Source organism: Gilbertella persicaria (assembly GCF_025201335.1).
Source record: "Gilbertella persicaria strain CBS 190.32 chromosome Unknown B0P05scaffold_2, whole genome shotgun sequence".
Lineage (NCBI taxonomy): Eukaryota > Fungi > Mucoromycota > Mucoromycetes > Mucorales > Choanephoraceae > Gilbertella > Gilbertella persicaria.
The window spans coordinates 541,012-558,757 of NW_026251963.1; the positions used below are offsets into that span (position 1 = coordinate 541,012).

General features: G+C 35.9%; 9 protein-coding genes across 9 annotated transcripts; 2 read left to right on the forward strand and 7 right to left on the reverse strand.

Moving 5' to 3' along the window:
* Positions 1 to 59: 59 nt before the first annotated feature.
* B0P05DRAFT_582982 (uncharacterized protein) lies at positions 60 to 722 on the reverse strand (the record flags this gene model as incomplete). The annotated part of the gene is made up of 1 exon (XM_051582212.1): positions 60 to 722. One exon carries the CDS (start codon positions 720 to 722, stop codon positions 60 to 62), a length of 663 nt encoding a protein of 220 aa, XP_051439440.1.
* Positions 723 to 2,841: 2,119 nt separating this feature from the next.
* On the reverse strand, positions 2,842 to 6,185 carry B0P05DRAFT_461232 (PMCA-type calcium-translocating P-type ATPase; the record flags this gene model as incomplete). Its single annotated transcript, XM_051574061.1, has 3 exons — positions 2,842 to 5,662; positions 5,715 to 5,798; positions 5,860 to 6,185. 3 exons carry the CDS (start codon positions 6,183 to 6,185, stop codon positions 2,842 to 2,844), a joined length of 3,231 nt encoding a protein of 1,076 aa, XP_051439441.1.
* A 59-nt stretch (positions 6,186 to 6,244) lies between these two features.
* Positions 6,245 to 8,451, reverse strand: B0P05DRAFT_522944 (uncharacterized protein). Its single transcript, XM_051576033.1, has 10 exons — positions 8,355 to 8,451; positions 8,239 to 8,307; positions 8,100 to 8,193; positions 7,871 to 8,058; positions 7,663 to 7,820; positions 7,497 to 7,613; positions 7,367 to 7,447; positions 7,243 to 7,298; positions 6,595 to 7,193; positions 6,245 to 6,544 (listed from the first exon to the last, which is right to left on the reverse strand). The coding sequence occupies exons 2-10, from the start codon at positions 8,304 to 8,306 to the stop codon at positions 6,280 to 6,282; spliced, it is 1,626 nt and encodes a 541-aa protein (XP_051439442.1). The 5' UTR covers position 8,307; positions 8,355 to 8,451; the 3' UTR covers positions 6,245 to 6,279.
* Positions 8,452 to 8,507: 56 nt separating this feature from the next.
* B0P05DRAFT_522949 (uncharacterized protein) lies at positions 8,508 to 9,151 on the forward strand. Its single transcript, XM_051576034.1, has 2 exons — positions 8,508 to 8,977; positions 9,032 to 9,151. Exons 1-2 carry the CDS (start codon positions 8,634 to 8,636, stop codon positions 9,114 to 9,116), a joined length of 429 nt encoding a protein of 142 aa, XP_051439443.1. The 5' UTR covers positions 8,508 to 8,633; the 3' UTR covers positions 9,117 to 9,151.
* Positions 9,152 to 10,423: 1,272 nt separating this feature from the next.
* Positions 10,424 to 11,235, reverse strand: B0P05DRAFT_99472 (Prefoldin). The gene is made up of 5 exons (XM_051583923.1): positions 10,939 to 11,235; positions 10,816 to 10,886; positions 10,646 to 10,770; positions 10,526 to 10,586; positions 10,424 to 10,480 (listed from the first exon to the last, which is right to left on the reverse strand). Exons 1-5 carry the CDS (start codon positions 11,006 to 11,008, stop codon positions 10,433 to 10,435), a joined length of 375 nt encoding a protein of 124 aa, XP_051439444.1. The 5' UTR covers positions 11,009 to 11,235; the 3' UTR covers positions 10,424 to 10,432.
* Positions 11,236 to 11,238: 3 nt separating this feature from the next.
* B0P05DRAFT_522959 (translation initiation factor eIF 4e-like domain-containing protein) lies at positions 11,239 to 12,582 on the reverse strand. The gene is made up of 5 exons (XM_051576035.1): positions 12,131 to 12,582; positions 12,005 to 12,077; positions 11,858 to 11,952; positions 11,529 to 11,809; positions 11,239 to 11,484 (listed from the first exon to the last, which is right to left on the reverse strand). Exons 1-5 carry the CDS (start codon positions 12,424 to 12,426, stop codon positions 11,423 to 11,425), a joined length of 807 nt encoding a protein of 268 aa, XP_051439445.1. The 5' UTR covers positions 12,427 to 12,582; the 3' UTR covers positions 11,239 to 11,422.
* Positions 12,583 to 12,615: 33 nt separating this feature from the next.
* B0P05DRAFT_582988 (uncharacterized protein) lies at positions 12,616 to 13,419 on the forward strand (the record flags this gene model as incomplete). The annotated part of the gene is made up of 4 exons (XM_051582213.1): positions 12,616 to 12,693; positions 12,743 to 12,898; positions 12,948 to 13,250; positions 13,309 to 13,419. The coding sequence occupies 4 exons, from the start codon at positions 12,616 to 12,618 to the stop codon at positions 13,417 to 13,419; spliced, it is 648 nt and encodes a 215-aa protein (XP_051439446.1).
* B0P05DRAFT_576852 (uncharacterized protein) lies at positions 13,411 to 14,920 on the reverse strand (the record flags this gene model as incomplete). Its single annotated transcript, XM_051581736.1, has 8 exons — positions 13,411 to 13,465; positions 13,530 to 13,741; positions 13,787 to 13,834; positions 13,884 to 14,130; positions 14,187 to 14,488; positions 14,535 to 14,622; positions 14,662 to 14,753; positions 14,804 to 14,920. The coding sequence occupies 8 exons, from the start codon at positions 14,918 to 14,920 to the stop codon at positions 13,411 to 13,413; spliced, it is 1,161 nt and encodes a 386-aa protein (XP_051439447.1).
* Positions 14,921 to 16,167: 1,247 nt separating this feature from the next.
* On the reverse strand, positions 16,168 to 17,556 carry B0P05DRAFT_522969 (uncharacterized protein). The gene is made up of 3 exons (XM_051576036.1): positions 17,127 to 17,556; positions 16,862 to 16,954; positions 16,168 to 16,789 (listed from the first exon to the last, which is right to left on the reverse strand). The coding sequence occupies exons 1-3, from the start codon at positions 17,253 to 17,255 to the stop codon at positions 16,214 to 16,216; spliced, it is 798 nt and encodes a 265-aa protein (XP_051439448.1). The 5' UTR covers positions 17,256 to 17,556; the 3' UTR covers positions 16,168 to 16,213.
* Positions 17,557 to 17,746: the final 190 nt, after the last annotated feature.

Genomic DNA, 17,746 nt, shown 5'->3' on the forward strand with positions numbered 1-17,746 from the left:
GCATATCTTGGAAGATAGATAGTTGTCTTGCCCAGGGGAGGAAAAATTCTTTAGCAAACTCACTGGCAAATTATTGAAGAGACCTTTGTGAAGAAATAGGCTGGGAGGGTGATGAAACGAATAACATGCCAGAATCGAGACAGTAGAACAGAGTTGGACAGTCTTGCTCGACCATAGACAGAGATTTGTCTAAATTTGTTTCTATCAGTGGTATATTGCAGCTTTTGGATAGCTTCATTGTAGAACGTATCTCGTTGAATGGCATTAAACCAAAGAGGATATCCAAGGTAGCGAAGGTAGGAAGGACTGCTGGCATTGAACCATTGGAGCTGTAGTTGTCGAACGCGTCGATAGAACGTGTCAGACAATGAACGAGATTGACCCGACAGTGGGAATGCAACAGGTTCGTGATCATTTATTCTTGAGTTTGATGCTTTACTGTAACACTCTAGGTGTTTTTGAAAGAATTTGAGTTCATCCACACCATTATCAAAGACCAAAAGATTATAGGCGTAAGCAGGCAACTTGATTAACCTAGGTGCAACCGTATTCAAAAAAGGATTTGAGGATTGAGAGGCAATCGAGTATCCGCAAACATGACCATCGTTCAGAATAGCAAGGAGCAAAAGTTCTAAGGCAGAATTTAACAAGACGGGTGAAATAGAATCCCCTTGTCGAAGTCTATGGCGCTGTTTGACAGTGTCAGATAGAAATCCATTCATGTTTATCATAATAGATTCATGAGGAAAGCCAAACTTTTCTAAGGCCACACAGATGTATTCTTCATTGACATAGCCATATGCCTTGGCACTATCAATAACCACGCCAATACCTCTATGATTGCAGATTTTAGTATCTCACATTATTACCTTCACTGCAAGACTATGATTACCGATAAATCTACCAGACCCAAAACCAGCCTAAAATTGATTTATAATGTTGTTCAAGGCCGGAATGGCTCTAGTGTTGAGTATCCTTGTAAGTAAAGATTTGCAAAGGGTATCATAAGATATGTCTTTTGCCCTTCTTTCTATATTTTATCACTCTATAGTTTTTTTGTACTTTTCTTTTTTTTTTTTTTGAACTGATGGTTGGATATTTACCCTATAGGGCCCAGTCTTCATAGCCTTACAAATAAAATGTAAACTTTTACCGGGTGTCATAAGGGCAAAATGACGATTTTTTGACTTTCTCAAAACTTGCTATATTCTTAAATAAATACGTTCTTTTATGTATGCTCAAACATAAGAAACTCAAAAAGGAAGGCAGAAATAACGGTTTACTTTAAATAACACTCGCGCTTGCAGCGGGCTGCCAATCCGCCGCTAGTGCTATTAAATTGTTTGCCAAATTTATTCAAAAAAGAAAGGTAGTTTATGTTGAAAGCCTATTTGAGAAGAATTCAGGCTATGATTGAAGATCGTACAATAAGTCTGATGCTCGGAAAAGGCATAAACTGAGGATCAAAAGCATATTAGGTGTGCAATGTGCCAAATGGAATCAAAAGTTATTTATTAGTCACAAAATATGTATGTTAACTATATAGATATGGATATTAAACTAATATGTATCAAATAAACAAATAGAATAAAAGCAAAGGCAGGCCACTGCTGTGAGTAGAGAAAAGTGAAAGAAGGATTACAGTCTTTTGCGAACTTGCTTTTTATCTGCAAGCAGCTGTAAAACAATACTTTTTTTATTATAAGGAGAAATAGGTATTAAAGGAAATGATGTCAAAGACAAATCTCTAGTAGACTTGCAAAAGGGCCGTAATGAAAATGCCAATGGTTTTTAGGTTTTTCTTCTGTAAGTGATCTATTCTGGAGGATTTCAGTATAAGAAGTGCTTGAATAATCTTATCTTCGAATTTCTATAATCTAGTATTTTTTTTCGATAAAGTGTATTTAGAGCTGATGAAAAAATGTTTGGATGTCAAGAGTAATGAACAAACCCATCAAATTAAGATATAACAAATTGCATGACAAAATACTTTTTGCTTTGATTTTATGTCTGGTCGAGGTGTTGAGTGCATTCTTTAAAAAGCCCTTATTTAACTTGAGTTTTGCATGAAATTATATCTATATCAAGCTTATTGTTCTTTCTCAAGGAAAAAGCATAGTCTAAATAGGTCAATCATAAGGATCCATGCGGGGACATTGTCTTGTAATAGACTGAGCAACGACCGTCTATGGAATCAATGTCTCTAAATTAAATGCCTTGGTGCAAATGATATAATGCAGCAATAATTTATGAATATCATAGTTCTACCATTGGCAATATAGCCTAAAAGACATTCAGTAACAATAAAGGTATACTTTATATTAGGTGTATAAATGTACATTAGTGATTGAACCCTTTGATACAACATGACATTGTTTTGATTGAGTCATAGTGCCTTTTAGGACGGATTTTTTTTATTGTAAAGTGAGCAATTAAATTGGCGTTGTAAATATATGACACTTTTTATCGTGTAATGTATGCTATTTGCTATATGTTATGTATCATAAAGTCTTATAGCACTTTGACACTTTGACACTTTCGTCGCTTTCTTTTATTTAGCCGATCAAGTGTCTTTTTGATAAGATATTTTGTTTGAGTAAGCAATTTGATGGTACTGTACTTTCTATCGTTCATTAACTGGAAACAAAACAATTTTTTTAGCAGTATATCTAGAGATAAGCAAGAACTAACAAGCCAAAGACATTGCTATTGACACAGATATGCTACACCTAATTAACTTGCATCAACGAACGTCAAACTAACCTCAACATATTGAATAAATCGTTATAAGTGTAAAATACAATTTATTTAACGAAACGAATAAAATACAATAGATACACTCTAGTTGTCATTATCACTGTTGTCATGAGCGTTTTGTTGATTGAACTTCTTTGCATTCTTTACGAGATCTGCAAAGCGATTCTTTTGATGGTTTTCATGACCAATGGCACCATAGTTGGAATTGTGTGCATTGAAAGCTGTAGACTCAGAATCTTGTGTGTTGGAACGCTTGTTGATTTCACGAGATTTGCTTCCACGCTTACGACGCAAGAGGCTATAGACGCGCAATTCATCACGAACATCACCGATAGCACTTTCCCAATGCATGCGGGAATAACTAGCTAAAGGCTTGGCCTCTTCATTGAACTTGTTTTCACAGCCACAGTCAGGAAGCAAGCGGATAACAGTACCAACAGGAATAGACAATGAACCAATCAAGACAGTAATAAGCCATTGGTTCAAGGATAAGGGAACAGTCTTGAAGGCAATACCACCAAAAGTGACAATCAAATATTGACCAACGACAACAGCGACTTGGACTGCAATAAAGATCCAGTTATCAAACATGTCCTTGAAGACATTAATGGTGTTATCGATGCGACGACAGTTGATTTCGTTGAACACTTGAAGGAACACAAAGACGTTAAAGACCATAGTACGCAAAACTTCGGCATCATATTCAGAGTCACCCAAATGGAAGATACGAGGACCCAAGTAAATGACAATCAGGTTGACAATGATTTGGAAAATGGCTTGACCGAGAATCATCTTGGCCATACGATAGTTGATCAAGTGAGCATACTTGGAAATAGGTTTACGGTATAACAAATCTTGGGTAGGAGGTTCAGTAGCCAAAGCAAGAGCAGCTAGTGTATCCATGATCAAATTGACCCAAAGTAATTGAACAGCACTTAAGATACTTTCGGCGTTTTCGGAACCAATAGCAGAGATAAATGACAAGACGACAGCAGCAATGTTGACAGTCAATTGGAAAGTCAAGAACTTGCGAACACCATCGTTTACAGCACGGCCCCACATCAAGGCCTTCAAAATAGAGTTAAAGTTATCATCCATCAAAATAATATCTGAAGCTTCTTTAGCTACTTCAGTACCAGCAATACCCATAGAGAAGCCAACATCAGCCATCTTGAGAGCAGGCCCGTCATTTGTACCATCACCAGTCATACCAACTACTTGGTCTTGTTCTTGAAGACGAGTAACGACAATTGTTTTATCAGTTGGCGAAGAGCGGGCTAACACTTGCAAACGAGGAATAATATTGCGCTGTTCTTCAACAGACATGTTACGGAGTTCTGGACCAGTAATAGCAACACCACCCTTAGTCAAGATACCAGCATTACGAGCGATAGCCTTAGCAGTATTCAAATTGTCACCAGTAATCATACGCACAAAGACACCAGCTTCGCGGAAAGCAGTAACAGATTCAACAACACCAGGACGCAAAGGATCCATAATACCAACAATACCTATTAAGGTCAATTCCTCAAGTGGAGGTTCATCATCAGAATATTTTTTGTATTCAGATTTAGAGATATCGCGATAAGCAAGAGCGATCGTACGCAAGGCCTTGTCAGCGTAAGAAGAAATGATACCATTTACCTTCACTTGAGCTTCTTTGTTGAGTTTATGAGACTCACCCTTGGAATCCATGTAATATTTGCAGCTTTCCAAGACAATTTCAGAAGCGCCCTTGACATGAATACGATAATCTGATTGAGAAGTGGATGGAGCAGAGTTTTCCTTGACTTCAACGATAGTGGTCATGGTCTTGCGTTTGGAAGCAAATGGATAAACTTTGGCGACAGTAGCATCATGACGCAAATCTTCATAGTTGCTACCCAAGTTCTTGGAGAAAGCCAATAAAGCGCATTCAGTCTTAGAACCAACAAAGTCTTCTTTTCCATTCTCATCTTTGCCTTCAAAAGCAGTTGAGTTCAAAGCAATACCTTCAAAAATAAGAGAGAGTACATTCTTCTTGTCAACCTTTTCAGACCATTCCTTTGATTTTTCAGGTGATTCAAATTCCTCTTGAGCCAAAGTGCCCTCAGTAATCGTCATCTTGTTTTGAGTAAGAGTACCTGTCTTGTCTGAACAGATAGCAGTAGCGTTACCCATGGTCTCACAAGCAGCTAAGACACGAACCAAGTTGGAGTCTTTAAGCATTTGTGTAGTAGCAAAAGCCAAAGCCATAGTGACAGCCATAGGTAACCCTTCTGGCACAGCAACAACAATGATAGTAATGGCTTGAATGACAATTGAAATCATGGAAGCAGCAATATCACTAGCAGGAGGGAATTCAGGAGCCAAAGCAGCAGTAACAAAGTACTTGATAACAAGAGCAACCAACATGGTAATGGCAGCAGCAAAACCAAGCTTGGCAATTTGTTCAGCCAATGTATCAAGCTTCGTCTGAAGAGGCGTACCTTGTTCTTGATCATCACGCATAGACATCATTGTCTTACCAAAGAATGAGTTCTCACCCACAGCAAGAACAACAGCACGACCTACACCTTCCAACACTTTTGAACCTGATAAAATAAAGCAATCGCCTTCACCATCAGGCTTCTTTTTCATGGTGTCTGATTCACCTGTAGCAGAAGATTCATCGCACGCTAAGTTATGACCTTTGATATACAATCCATCAACAGGAATAATGTCACCGGGTTCCAACATCAAAATATCACCTACATTCAAGTCATAAACAGAGATTTGCTTTTCGCGACCACTTCGAAGCACCTTGACAGTACGGTCCTCTTTTTTAGCATTAAGTTTCTTAAATTGAGCTTCTTTTTGATAATCATTGATAGCATTTGTGAGTACAACTGCCAAGACAGCAATAAGAATAGCAGTGCCTTCAACCCTAAAATGTTATGTGTCACTAAACAGGTTGTGGCTAGAATGTAATATGTTACCATCCTACACGAGGCTCGTCTTCAGGATGACGAGGCGAATAATCTTCCCATATCCCTACAGCCAATGAAACAATAGAAGCAATACTATATACAAGAAAAAATAAAAATGATAAGCCGTGATGAGCATTTGACGTCATAAAGTTACCTTAGCATAATGAGTGTCTTGTCGTTGTAAGCCGCCCATAATAATGTAAAGAAGCCCTTTGTTTGAGGTTCTGGCAACACGTTTCGACCGAAGTGAGCTTGGCGATCTTGAAAGGGTTGTTGAGAAGAGTCGCTGGAACCTTCGTCAGCAGACAAACCCACCGAGGGATCGACTCTGACACGTTTACAGAGACCTTTGACACCGCCTAATTTTTTAAGCAATTCATCATTTTTAGGGTCAAATAGTTTGCTTAATTCTTCAGGCGACAAATCGAAATGACCACTGCCACCATTGACAAGTGATTCTCTTTCTTCACCTGTTGGCATATTATTCTCAAAAAAAAGAAAAAGAAAAAGAAAAATAAAAAATAAAATAAAATTCAAAGCATGGCTTTTTATAGTTTTTTTTTATTAAATTTATTTATTCCAATTCTCGATCGAGAATACCCACAAAGGCATCTAGTGAACTATCTTCATTGTCAGATGTATTCCCGCTTGTGCATTGTGAACTCGGTGCAGTTGTTACTTTTGATAAATGAGATTTGCCTCTTCTAGAAGCCTTTAATCTTCTTCTTGCCAACAGACTACCACCAGTGGAAGTGGTCTCATCATCTTCAGACCCATCTCCGCCACTTTCTCCGCCACTCTCTCGCTTTCGTTTCCATGTTGGTTGTGTAGGTAAAGGACTGTTAACTCTTTTTTTAGCGTGTTTGTTTGTTTTGTTTATACTCCTTACCTATCTACAGTATCCGAGTCTGTGTCTCCCCAGACGTCATCGATCCCACTTTCGTTAATAAACTCTTCCACTTCTCGGTTAGCTTCATCCCAATTGATGTTTTCTATCAAATCTTCCTCCTCCTCCTCCTCTTCTTCCTTTTCTTTTCGTGGTGTAGTCATTTCACTACTAAGGGATTCTAAATCAAGTAAAATTTGTTCTGGATGTTCTACATCTATCTCTGGCAATGCATAATTTTCTTCAGGCTGAGTTTTCCATCTTGCTGTACTGTCCAATAACCAAGCAGGAGTAACAATATGGATATTATGGCCATATTCTCTTGCTGCTTTTACTTTGCTCTTGCTTGTATTAATAGCAATTAGATGGGTAGTTTTACCAGTTAAGTCAACTGAGCATGTAGCTCCGAAAGAAGTGGCCATTTGCCAAATCCAGGATAAACTTGGATCCTTGATATGTTGGGAAGAAAGTATTTTATCTGAAAAGGTAATCTTGATTTCGGCCAAAACTCGCTTTTTCATCTTGGGTATAATATGCGTAACATCTGTTTCTTTATCTTGAATAGGTCTAGAATAGAATTCTCGGTGAACCTCTTTAAGAATCTGTATATAAACAATCAGCTTTTGCGTCTATTATCATTTCCAAACCTACCTCTAGTATAGTCATAAGCTCACTATCATCATCTTTTAAGAGATCGTCGTTTTTTTCTATTATAGTAATAAATCAATAAGGTAAATTGTTTTCCCTAGTGTAGATTTCTTGCTCTATTTTTTACCAGCCACCGCTTGTGTAATGTTCTCTTTAGAAGCACCATTACTGACGTTATTAATATCCCCTGTGCCCACAAAAAATTCGTCTACAGAAAGCTAATTAATACTTGCTGTATTTGTTTAAAAGGTACTTGCATGGTTTTATACGAATGAGATTAGGTGCAAAACTCCAAACATCTGAACGATCATCCAGCACAACTACCATGGATGTATCACACGGGAATAGTCGTTGTAGTTTCTTTTGTGTAACACCTTAACGAAAATAGAGTCAATGATGATTTAATTACTTGTTTTCCCTTACTTCCGCTTTCATCTCTTGATAAAATTCTCTCCTTGAAAATAGAGCCATTTGGATCTATTTCTTTGGCTACTGCTTCTGCGTAATCTCTTGTTCCCATCGTATAAATATGAAGTTCATACAGCTCGTCCACTTGTTTGAGAAATTGCTCTAACCCAGGTCTATTGAAAGTCTTGGCTTCCATGCCTTTTTTTTCTTTTTTTTCTTTTACCTTAATTTGATGTAATATACAATATCGCTTTTTGGTAATACAAATTGACGTATATCAGCATCTTTGTATTTAGTTAAATTTTGATCCCACGATGCGTGTAATATCGTTTGATCCAAGTCGAGAATCAATGATAATTTCCGAGATTGAAGTAGTCTTTTAGCATTTTCTGCTTCTAATCTTTCTGCTTCCTGTTTATACGTTAGTAAAGCATATGTCAAATATGACTTACTTCTCGGCTGACAGTCAAACCCACTGTATCATATCCTACATCAAATTTACTGTTTGCATAACTTTTTGTCACTCCTGCTGGATCCTCTGGATTTCTATTAACATATTAAGATAAAGTTTCTTAGAGTTGGTCATTTTACATGTCCAATAAAGAGCCACAAATGGCGCATAAACCATTATATTGTATTTGGTGTCTGCATACTTCCATACTATCCATATATTTTTTGAACTTAATTGTCACTAACGCTACACTTACCTTGTCAAGTCAATAAAAGTGCGTTTAAATGATAACGCGATATTTCTTGGAAAAAAAATACGTGAGAGAAGGAGGGAGAAAAAAAAAAGGAAAAGAGGAAAAAATGGGCACACAAAACTTTGCATGACAATCAATTCGCCAATGACAATTAAGAATGTTTTATTCAAGAATTTCTGTCTTAAGGTTATATGCATTTCATCTCGAGGAAAGTAGCAAAGACAACAGTTGAAGGAATATTTAGTGAACCATTTCTTTAATAATCGTTGAGAAAGCATAGGCATGGTTCCTTTTTTGGGGGGCTTTCTAATACAACTGTCGGGTAAGAAAAGAAGAAAAAAAAGCCACGTTGAAAATTCTCTCTCTTTTTTTGTTTTTTTATTTCTTGGTCTGGTGAATGTTATGAGAGTCAAGATTGCAACCAGCTATCCCTTAGATAAATACCATTGTTGGTTTTCTATCGAGAAAAGCCTCGAAAATCAATCTATACATCAACTTGCAAAACAAATAGTAAACAAGCTTGAACTCGAAGCTATACCTTCCAATTTGAAACTCTTATTAGAGGGCTATCAATTATTGCCACAAACAAAGATAAAAGAAGTTTTACGCGATGGAGATCTTATCACGTAATACACTCCTCTTTTTTTTCCCTTGGATTTTTCTTATTCACATTCTTGCAGGATCAAACAAAATCAACCTAAAAATACTGATATAGTCAAGAAAAGAAAGCGCTGTAAGTTAACTGCATTCTTTTGCACTCCTTAACACGCAACATAGCTATAGAAGAAGATACGCATCTTAAAAAGAAAATAAAAAAAGAAAAAGAGCCAAAAAAGACAGAAAAGAAACCTAAGGATCAAAAGTCAAAAAAGACATCAGAGGATCAAAAGCCAGAAAAAAAATCAAAAGATCAAAAGCCAGAGAAAGTTGTTAAAAAGAAAAAAGAAAGCAAAAAGTTAGAAAAGAAAAGGGAAGACCGAGAAAAGAAAAAAAAAACCAAGAAGTTGGGAAAGCAAAAGGAGGACCAAGAAAAGAAAAAGAATACAGAAGATATTGAAAAGGAAGAGAAAGATAACAAGAACAAAAAACAAGGTTCTAAGCCCATGGCAGAAGTTGAAAAGCAAAAGACATCTAAAGTACAGAGTGTACCTTTCGAAGGCTCTCAAAAAACAAAGAAGCGCAACCAGCGCCGTAGATTACTGAAGCAACTATATAGACAGTCAGGAACAGAACAATACCAAGAGCAAGCATCAGATGAAGAACAATATCAAGAACAAGCGCCAACCGAAGAGCAATATCAGGAACAAGTGTCAAGCAAGGAGCAACACCAGACACAAGCACCAGTTGAACAAATGATAGATGAAGTGCAGACACTCAATATAACTGAACCTTCAACAACATTGCTGAAAAAGAACAAGAACAAAAAGAAAAATCATTTGAAGGGACCTAAAGCAGACAATTGGCAGCATGTCTATTATGAAGAACCCGTACAAGATGAACCTGAACAAACAACTAGCAACCATTATGGCCGTGCATTTATTACTTTTGCTGAATCAGATCCTTATTATAAAGGCAATAACATGAGCCCACATAAGTACCCTATTCACGATGTCTCTACTCTGTTTTATGCAGAGAAGTCATCAACTGAAAAAGAAACTGAAAAGGAGCCTAAAAAGCAACCTGAAAAAGAACCCAAACAGGTCAATGTTCCCATTAACTATGACAGCTATCCTGATGTTGATTTCAAGAGCAACACGCCCTTTGTTGGCAGCCAACTAGCCATAAAGACATTGGAGTTGACAGCCAACTACACGCCCGAAATATCTGAATGGAAACAAGTCATTTTGAAAGAATTGCACTTGCCTTCTTCTATTACAGTCGAGTTCATGCCAGGATTTCATCATGTCAACACAAAAGGTGGTAAATTCGATAACAAAGCACATGAAAAAAGAGACTATGATGACTGGGAACATTTTGAAGAAGAGCAAGAGGAGGAAGAGGAAGATAGAATAGTTACTCTAAACATTGATAATGTGTTTGTTGTTAAGAACATGTCAACATAAACTCTGGTTTCTTTTTTATTATTTGTTTGCTGCCAATTGTTGATATTGCATTTGTAATTGAGCAATCTAAAACCAATGTTAAGGCTTGAACACATATATAGATATGCTTACCTCTTGCTTTTTAGTTTCTGCTTTTTGTGTCAATTCAGCAAGTTGAGTCTCGACGCGTTTACTAATTAAAAGAAAAAAGAGGTTAACAAAAAAAGAAGCTTATAAATAGCTTTGATTTACATTTCACTCGAGATCAAGTTCAATCTGTTCTTGACATTGGTAGCTGCTTCAGCCTTATCTTGCTTGACAAGGACAGGACCAACTAATTTGTAAATATTGCTTTCTTCATCAAGATGCTTAAATTCCTATAGAGAACATTCAGTCCAAGATAAATTAGAAATGCAACTTACAGTGTTGACAAGCTCATTTTCTTGCTGTTGTGATTCTAAACGTTGTCTGTTTTCAATGACTTGAGCGAGCTCTATCAAGATGATGAGCATAAAACGCGTTCATGCAAGCTGTATCTCTTTCACCTTTTTGTAATAGTTGGAAAGCTTTAGATTCTGCTTCAAGTTTGGCTTCAATAGAGGTCAAGCTGCTCATGATAGTAATAGATGTATACAACAAGTAGATCGTAACAGGGGCGACAGAAAATTTATTTGACAAAGCGGGCCTTGAAGCATCGTCTCTGACCTCAAATTCTTCTAAACAGAAAAAAAAAATGGATCAAAGATTACGACTTAATGGCAGTTCTTGACAAGCGTGCTTAACAGTATATAAATAACAAGTTACTCAGTACTACAATCTTGAGTAATTATTTAGCAGCACTCCTTTTTTTTTTTTTTTTTTTTTTGTAAATCCAGTACTCAGTCTAATCACAAGAGTATTTTTAGGGTAAAATTACAACTTTTTTGTTAAACAGGTTTATAGGGATGAAAGACGAATAAGGTGCTTTTCCGGTCTGTAAATTGGTGTCTCATTGCAATTTATTCAAAAAAATATATATATGCTCTCAATTTACTTGAGAGTCTTTGAAAAAGTAGGTGTACTTGGTCTAAAGTCAGCATGTGTCTTGTGTACTATAAAAAGTAGTTAATCATGATATTTCGTAATAGAGACTTACTCTTGAAATATATAGACTGAATTTCAGTGGGTTGTAATAGCTCATTCAATGCTGATTTAACAACTTCGTCACTCAATGTTGTATTATTCTGTGCAGTCCAAATTTGATAATTATCCACATGCTGACGAGAAGATATAGATACGCCATAAATAGTGTTCTTTATCGAATCCTCTAATTGCCCACCTATAAGCAGTACTAGTATATCTCGCCAGGTAGTCTTTGTGTATTGTTTTGGTATTTTGAAATGGTATGAACCGCCATATTCATTATGTGGATCCTCCCTATTAGTTTGTATAAACATAATGCATTTCCAATATATTATTTCTTACCATATTGGCTTAATACCTTTTTTCATAAAATGATAGTTGCTCCTGAATCCAAGTCTTTCGGGTCCATCAATATTGTTATAGATACTCCAAAATTTCTAAATCAAGTGTGAGTACAATACATGCATTTAATTCTAATTTGAAACTAACCTGCACACTTGATATGGTCGCTATAATTTTCAAATTCGCTTCATAGTCTGTCGCTGACAGATTAGGCACAAATCTAAACTGTTAGTTATAGATATTCCATACAGACGAAAAAGAGATATACTTTACTTGTCATACCAGAAAGTCCATTCAGACTCTAGTGGTAATTGACCCATGGCCAATAGCTTTTGTCTTGTTTCTGGAGTAATTACATAGAGCTTTTGTCTATAGATAAAAGTACTTTCATCTTCCTGTTCGTCTTGAGCATCTGAGGAACTAGTAGAAGTAGAAGAAGAGGAGAAATAGTCATCTGGTGTTGCCGATCGGGTCAACTCGACTGTGTTAGTTTTTTGCGGTTGAACAAGGAATTGAAAAGCAGAAACAGAAGGAGATAACGATTTGATTTTTTTCTGTACTTGGGACATTGTATAGAAAAAGAAGAAAGAAGAACAAAAAGAAAACAGTATGAAAAAATAGAAAAAAGGGGTAAACTGATAATCAATGCAGTCAGTTGAAATTCCATTTCCGACCTGTGGTGGAAACAAGCAGCCCTCGGTCCTTTTTCTCTCTCTCTCTTTTTTTTTTTTCTCTTATTTTACTACAAAAAAAACAGAATGGAATCAACTGTCTATAAAGAATTGAGTCTTTTGCAAGTAGAAACACTTGTACCATCACTTGTAGCCATGTTATTGGTACTCTAATTCGATGTTGTACCATTATCCTAAAGTAAATTTTGCATAGTGTGTTGCACTAGCAGCATCAAACCATCCTCATGGTATTCCCGTGATCATGAACCACTATTTAAGCCAATTAGATAGTCTGGAACAGAAAATTCAATGGATTGAATATACTCGAAATGGGATTTTTAAAAGCATTGTGCTTTGTGGTGGTCCGAGAGTAACTGTTGTTGAACACTTAAGAATTGATAGCCAACTGAAAATTATAGGTGATCAATGCCGAGATCATAATGTACGATAGCCTCCCAGCCGAATATAAGCCATTATTAAGAACATTTGCTCTAAGCCAAAACGCAAGTGAATTGGACACACGAGGCATGAATTTCTTTCACCAAGTTTATGGTACTAATTCTCAAGATAAGCAACAACTGATTGAGACATCAAGTTCAGATGTATGGTATTTTGTAAAATATGTCTATAGCTCCATTGTCTCTGACATGACTTGGCTGAATCCTGTCGAAACAGAATTGGAAGTCATCGTCAGCTTGATTCAAATGGATACATTGCAGCAGGTAACAAAATCAGATAAAAAAAAAAGCAGATTTTGTCTTTTGACTTTTTTATTGTTAGCTTCAAGATCATAGATTGGGCGCAAAAAGGGTGGGTGCCACAGAAGAACAAATCAAAGCAGCAGAATACATTGGTTATCAAGTAAAACAAAAAGTACACAGTTTAAAATAATGCCTGCATTGTCGTTGTTACTTGGTCAAGATGGTCATAATCCAGTCTAGTAAAAAGAAAATTAGTTAAATAAAACAAAACCACACACACATATATATATATATACATACTTGTCCATGGCCTTAAATTTATAATTGTCACCATCAATTACATCAAAGAATCGAGGTTGCCACTTGATCTTGTTTGTCTCTCTTTCCTTTCTTAATGCGCGCTCTCGGTCTTCCACTTTAAACTTCTCATCTGTTGCTTTATCCATGTTTTTCTCCATAATGCCCTCTGTTAAACCAGCCCATAAGCGTCGTGATTCTTTTTCTTCTTGGTTCTCAGCTACAAGTAGAGGACAAACAGCATGATCTGACACATCTACCAATACATCTGGTTTTTTTTCGGGCGAATTTGTGCTGCTTCTAAGAGACTATAAAAAAAAAAGTCAGTCGTGAAGATTTAAACAAGTATGTGCATACCAGTAAGCCACCAATCGTACTGCTACTTTTCTCTGCTGTATATTTCTTGATAAACAATTCACCTGACCATTGACCAGAAACCTCATAAAGAATTTCTTGTGTTGACTCACGTTTGATTTTACCCACAACTGAATTGCATTGGCCAGAAAAGAACCCCTTGGTTTGGAAATCCATTTCGCAAATCAAATCACTAGAGACGCATCTAACTGATGAAGCGTCACCAAGCTCTAATGTCATTGTACCAAACCTTTTTTTTTTAAAAAAAAGATATCAACAGCATATCTTTTAGATAATTTTACTTACAATACACCTCTAGCATACATGTTGGGCATCTTTACTTCGTATCGCTCATTGTGTCTTCCAGGCAAGATAAAGTTGATTTGGCCGTGCATCAAAGAAGCTACGCTGTTGCCATAAAACCGAGACTTTGGACGAAGGTCACCTGTAATAACCACCTTGTGTTGAGGACATGTATAGAAATAAGCAGAACAAGGAGGATGGTGTGAAACTTGTTCTGCTATATAATACGCTTCGGTTCCATCTTCATATTGATATTTGCAACGAAAGAATTCGCCCAACACTGGATTGTAAGGTTTTTTTACACCCTTTATGAAGAATGAATATTTAATAGGTAGAGATCGTTTTTCTTACCTTAGGTTTAATATGCCAACCTGCCAAGAACCATTTGACGACAGCAATAAACCGTTGTGTATCGTCTTCAATTTCAGGAATACTTGTGCTGATTAGATTCATGTTTGTTTGTTTTGATGATACTTACGGCAAGATAAGTTCTGGATGAGCCATAAAATCGGTAATGCGTTCAAGCATACTTCTTGGCTCAAGCACAAAAGTAGGTAGAGTTACTTTGTGCTAAATTAAGGGTTAATGAACACGGTTTATCGTGCATATATGTAGCTTACCAAATCCATGCCTTTTGTTAGCTGAGACGCAATTGATAACAAGATACTACGAGAACCTTCAGCGAGTTCTTCGGTATTACTCGAGTTATCGCTTGTGTTATGTGGCATGGAAGTCATCGAATGAAAGAAAAAAAAGAACAAAATAAAGAGCAATAAATAAATAAAAAAAAAAAAAAAGAGAAAAAAAAAGCAGAAACTATGTAAACCAAGGGATTTGAAAAGAACAATGGTAGCCAATTATTTCTTCAATTTGAGAACTCCGGTATGTCGGATAAGGGATATTATTTCACCTAGTCTTGGTAAATCTAATAAAAGCTTGGCATGTCAAGTGAATGAACAAAACTAAAGTTAGATAAGTCCATCGATTTTTGACTACTTTTTAACCACAAACGACTAAGAGGGGAAAAAAAAAGCTGGCTCGGTTAAAAGTTTCTCAATTCGGAATTATAAAAAAAAAAGAAGTTAATGGCGCTTTAGCAAGAAACTCGTCATTCATTGCAAGCGTTTGTCCATTTATGCACAATAAGGTATTAATAAATATATAGAAAAAAAAGTGTCTTTTTCTTTTCCTCTCGCTCACTCTTTATCATTCTTTCTTTTTGACGTGCGCGGAGCAGCTGTTTTCGAAAACCTTCTGCAATACATGAATCTTGTACTACACCTAATAATGTGCAATGAAATGGTGTTGATAGCCAAGCAAAAGAAGTAAAAGGGGCTGTCAAATATAGTATGTCTCAAGTCATTTTCTCATTAACCTTTCACGACAAGGCTACATATAGAACAGAGTATGATGTCGTATTAATCATTGCAAAACATGGCGTATTGATTTCTCTCCACTACGATGCGTTTTTTTTGAACAACGCTAATACGAGGTTTTGGATTTCCAAGTTGCTATAACACTACAAAAAAAAAAAGTATTTTTCGATCAAGACAATGTTCAAGTCAAGTGTTGTACCAACAGAGATTTGACTCAAACAGCACTGTTGGCCATCAATTTAAGAGCCACTTGCGTATACACGTTCCACGCTTTATTTATTTATTTATTTTTTTGACGTTGTCATCTTAAAAATAATGATAAGGATTGTTTGTACGAACATTAAAAGCATATAGCAGTCTATAATACTTAAAGAGACTTGCCATATTGAATTTTATGAATAGTAAGAAAATATAATGACAAGGTTTCTTCATATATGTCTGTCAATAAAATACCTTTGTAGGTTCAAATACAATCACTTTAAAGATGACAATCTTTTAGAATTCAAAGAATATGTTGTCATCACACAGCTTTATGCAGAACAAACTTAAATATCCTTAATTGTCTTTTTCGTTCATATTAGTAGCACGAATAGAAACCTAAGAAAAAAGTTTTTTCAAAGAATCGTTGTTATTAAAAAATAAATAAATAAATGCTTAAATTGTGATATGTCCTGCGCTATAATATTGTTGATAGTATTGATTCCAACCGTGAAGTCCTTCTTCTGTATCCATGGAGGCATCAAAAGTAGGAGCAGGTGGTCTTGTGGTTGTATGATTCTCATACGTATTTGTGATTTGATTAACAAGCTCTTTGGGATGTTCGTAGCCTGACGAGAATACATTGAACGATCTCGTTGGACTATCCGTTTGTTCTTGTCTTTCTTCTTTTGCCCATCGTAAGCGAACCTTGTTTCCAGCAATCATAGTGTCTTGAAGAGCGATTATGGCCGTGGCAGCATTCGCATGTGTGTCGAGTCGAACAATTGCTCTTCGTTTGTTTGGCAACATATGGATATCTGACACAAACCCATATTGTTGCAAATAAGGAGCAACGTCTTGACGAATGGTTTCTTTCGGTAAATTGCTAATACAGATAGAAGTATGGTACAATGGTGTTTCTGCAAACAGCTCTTCATAGGATATGTTGGATAGTATTATTTCATCACTATTAGATGATGAACGTCTTGAGTGAATAGATGGTCCAGTATGATTCCATTCTATAGAGATGGACTATATAGCATGATATGAGCCAAAAAAAAAAAAAAAAAAAAAAAAGAAGAAAGATGTTGTGAAAATCCTTACCTGACCATGAATGATACGTCCATCCATCGTATGATATGCTTGTTCCGCTGTTTGGTGTTCATGGAATTCAACAAAACCACAGTTTAAATCAGTCTAATTAAGAGTTATTTTATGGGTCAATGCGATTAGATTAATCAATTTAACTGGCTTCTTTTTGAATTATAGTGATACAAGGTGGAGGAAGTGTGAGAAAAAGAATGCTGGGTTTACCAGATAAATATATATATATATACGTATGTGTGTATATATTAATTAGACTACTTACATTTGAAGGATCTTTTTCTATTTTGATAGAAAGTGTAGGTGATATTAAATCAAATATTGATTTCAATACATCTTCTGTGACCCTTGAGTCCAATTTTCTTATGATGAGAGATCTATTGAGTTCAGACATTGTTTATAAAAAGAAAAGAAAGCAAAGAACAAAAGAATACTCAACGTTCTTTATACAGTTCAATTTCTGCGTATTACTCGAATTGGATATTTAATCTACGTCATTTATCGGATTTTAGATCAACAACTGTTTTTTAAACAGCATCTGATTTTGATTGGATCAGATAAACTCTAATTCTTCTCCATATGATTGAACAATTTAATCTCTTGGTTTCAGTACTCTACAAACACTAGTCATAATATACATTTTTAGAAAGCTCTTACTTTATGTAAGCAGTAACAAGATTCTGTGAACATTCATGTTCTGTCAATACAAAAAAAAAAAAGATAATTTATAAAGCAATATATATATTTGAGCTCAAAACACCGACATTCTTTTTTGTTTTTTCTTTAAACATTCTTCATAAATTCTTAATAAAGAACAAAAGATAAAAAAAAAAAAGATCAGGAAATGATTCCATTTTTATAATTGCTGAAAGTCGGGCATTTAGG